The sequence below is a fragment of the Urocitellus parryii genome, chromosome 6 (assembly GCF_045843805.1).
Source record: "Urocitellus parryii isolate mUroPar1 chromosome 6, mUroPar1.hap1, whole genome shotgun sequence".
NCBI lineage: Eukaryota > Metazoa > Chordata > Mammalia > Rodentia > Sciuridae > Urocitellus > Urocitellus parryii.
Genome location: NC_135536.1, coordinates 41,410,947 through 41,413,967, shown reverse-complemented (window position 1 = coordinate 41,413,967; position 3,021 = coordinate 41,410,947). Strand labels below are relative to the sequence as shown.

General features: G+C 55.2%; 1 protein-coding gene across 1 annotated transcript; it reads right to left on the bottom strand.

Moving 5' to 3' along the window:
- Positions 1-1,034: 1,034 nt before the first annotated feature.
- On the bottom strand, positions 1,035-2,501 carry Foxg1 (forkhead box G1). Its single transcript, XM_026414460.2, has one exon. The coding sequence runs from the start codon at positions 2,499-2,501 to the stop codon at positions 1,035-1,037; it is 1,467 nt and encodes a 488-aa protein (XP_026270245.1).
- Between the last annotated feature and the right edge of the window lie 520 nt (positions 2,502-3,021).

Here is a 3,021-nt window from a genome sequence, read left to right as displayed (position 1 = left end):
AAGGAGCAGTTTAAATTTTAATTTGGCTGAAAAAGCCTTTGAATTCCCTATAAATTGAGTGGTCTTTCAAAAATTAGCTCTACTTAATAAAGAGACAAAAGTATCAAGATATATATGAATTTAGCCTATTTTTTATTTCTGTGTGTTCATAGTAAACATTTTTGTAAGTGACAAACACGGGCATATGACCACAGTATCACAATCAAGAAATTTTAAGACAACATTAACAATCACTCAAATTTATGCGGCATTTGCGCAACACAGGTTACATATTTGCAAGGTTTACCTATAAGTACAATAGGTATTAACATTTCACTACATTTAGAAAAAATAAAAGTGACCTGTTAGTGACCACATACATCAAAATATACACAACACAAACTGAAGGCAATCATTAATTTTGTCCCCTTCTGATTCAATTGAATGGGCAGTGTTGCCAACTGAAACAACTTTCCTTTTTTGTTTGTTTGTTTTAATACTTAGTATACCAAGTGCATTTTCTAGAATCCAATCTTTGGTCTAAAAGTAAACAAAAGAAAAAAACAGTTCTTTAACGAAAAGGACAAAACAATAAATGGCCAAAATAATTTTCTTGGGCACCTTTACTACGAATGCTTCTTAAATACAAATTACAGTTTAACATTTTAAAACTCTCCCCATAATTTAGGTTGTTCTCAAGGTCTGCGTCGACCAGATAAATCCATGATAACTTATAATACTGCACACATGGAAATCTGGCGGCTCTTAGAGATAGACTTGTCAGGTTTGAGTGAAATGGCAAAGCAGTCACTATTTAGATACATATTCTACTATAATTTTGACTTCCAAACCTTATATTCTACAATGTATTCTCCCCACATTGCACCTCGCTGACACTCCACACCTTGTTAGAATAATAAACAACCCTAGAGACTGAACAAACGTACAGAAATGAGGGGGGGGGGCTTAATAAAAAATACCTGGACTTATTTTTAATTATCATTTACAATGCAAATGTGTGTAAAACGTTCACTTACAGTCTGGTCCCAGGGATGTTAATGTATTAAAGGGTTGGAAGAAGACCCCTGATTTTGATGTGTGAAATAATCAGACAGTCCCCCGGACAGTCCCGTCGTAAAACTTGGCAAAGAGGGTCTTAAAGACTCACAGGGCAGGGTCGAGGGGGCCTGCGGCGACGTGGAGGAGGACGCAGCCCTGGCGCTCATGGACGTGCTGCTCTGCGAAGTCATTGACGGGTGCGGGACGTGGGGGAAAAAGTAACTGGTCTGGCCCGCAAGCAGGTTGACGGAGCAGGGGTTGAGGGAGTAGGTCCCGGAGCAGGGCACCGACAGGCCGCAGGGCACCGAGGCGGCGAGCGCGGCGGCCGTGAGGTGGTGCGTGGCGTACGGGATCTCCCCGTTGACCAGCCGGTCCACACTCAGGCCGTTGGCTGTGGAGAAGGAGTGGTTGTTGCCCAGCGAGTTCTGAGTCAACACGGAGCTGTAGGGCATGGGGTGGCTGGGGTAGGCAGACGTGGTGCCATTGTAACTCAAAGTGCTGCTGGCGCGGGGGTGGTGCAGAGACAGGAAGGGCGACATGGGCCAGTAGAGGGAGCCGGCGCGGTCCATGAAGGTGAGGCCCGTGGAGGTGAGGCGCGCCCCGCGTTTGAAGGCCAGCTTGGCCCGCGACGTGGTGGAGCGGCGCCGCAGCTTGCCCGTGGTGCCGCCAATGAACACGTCGTCGCTGGACGGGTCCAGCATCCAGTAGTTGCCCTTGCCCGGGTCGTCGTAGTGGCGCGGCACCTTCACGAAGCACTTGTTGAGGGACAGGTTGTGGCGGATGGAGTTCTGCCAGCCCTGCTTGTTCTCGCGGTAGTAGGGGAAGTTCTTCATGATGAACTCGTAGATGCCATTGAGCGTGAGCCGCTTCTCCGGGCTCTGCCGGATGGCCATCATGATCAGCGCGTTGTAGCTGAAGGGTGGCTTCTCGTACTTGCCGTTCTTCTTCTCGCCCTCCTTGCCCCCCTCCCCGTCCTTGCCGCCCTCGCCCGCCCCCTTCTTCTCCTCCCCCCCAGCGCCGGCGCCCTTCTCCTTCTCGTCCGGCCCGACGGGCGCCAGCTCCCCCGGCCCGCCGCCCGGCTCGCCCTTGCCGCCCAACCCGTCCGCTTTGGCCCCGTCCAGGGCGGCGGCCGGCGGCGGCGGCGGCGGCGGGAGCAACAGCTGTTGGGGGCCCTTGTCGTCGTCGGCGGCGGTCGGGGCGCCCCGCGCCTGGGGGGGCTGCGGTGCCGGGGGTGGCGGTGGCGGCTGCTGCTGCTGGGGTGGCGGCGGCGGTTGCGGGGCGGGCGGCGGAGGGTGGTGGTGATGGTGGTGGTGGTGATGGTGGTGCTGGGGGTGGTGGCTGTTGTGGTGGCCGTGGCTCGCGTGGTGGTTGTCGTTCTGGACCGCCTCGGGTACCAGGCTGTTGATGCTGAACGAGGACTTGGGGATCATTTTCACCTCTTTCCTATCTCCCATGTCCAGCATCACCCAGTCGTCGAGGGGAAACGGCGGCGGCGGTGGCGGCGCGGGAGCCGAGCAGCGGCGCGGCGGGCGGCGGTGACCGGTGGGTGCCGAGCGGAGCGCGGGGGGCGCGGGTGGCAGCGGCGGCACTGAGCGCTCCGGCAGCAGCGCAGTTGGACCGCAGGCTCGGGCGCTGGCAAGTCATGTAGCAAAAGCAGCAACCACCCCTCAGGAATTAGGAAAAAAAAAAAAAAACGGGGGGGAAAAGAAAAAAAGAAAGAGAAAAAAGAAACAACCACCGCCCCGGGGGTGAAGCTCCCTAGCTCCCAACTCTACTTCTCGGTCTCCCCCCCACCCCCCGCTCCCCCCCCCTGCTGCTTCCTCCTCCTCCTCCTCCTCTCGCAGCAGCAGTCACAGCAGCAGCAGCAGCAGCCCAAAGGGGGGGAGAGCCGGGCGGCGGGCGGGCGCGTCCCGGAGCGGCCGCGGCGAGGCTGGGGAGACAGCGATCGAGGCGGCTATAGCCACAATTAATTTTCCGAGCTAC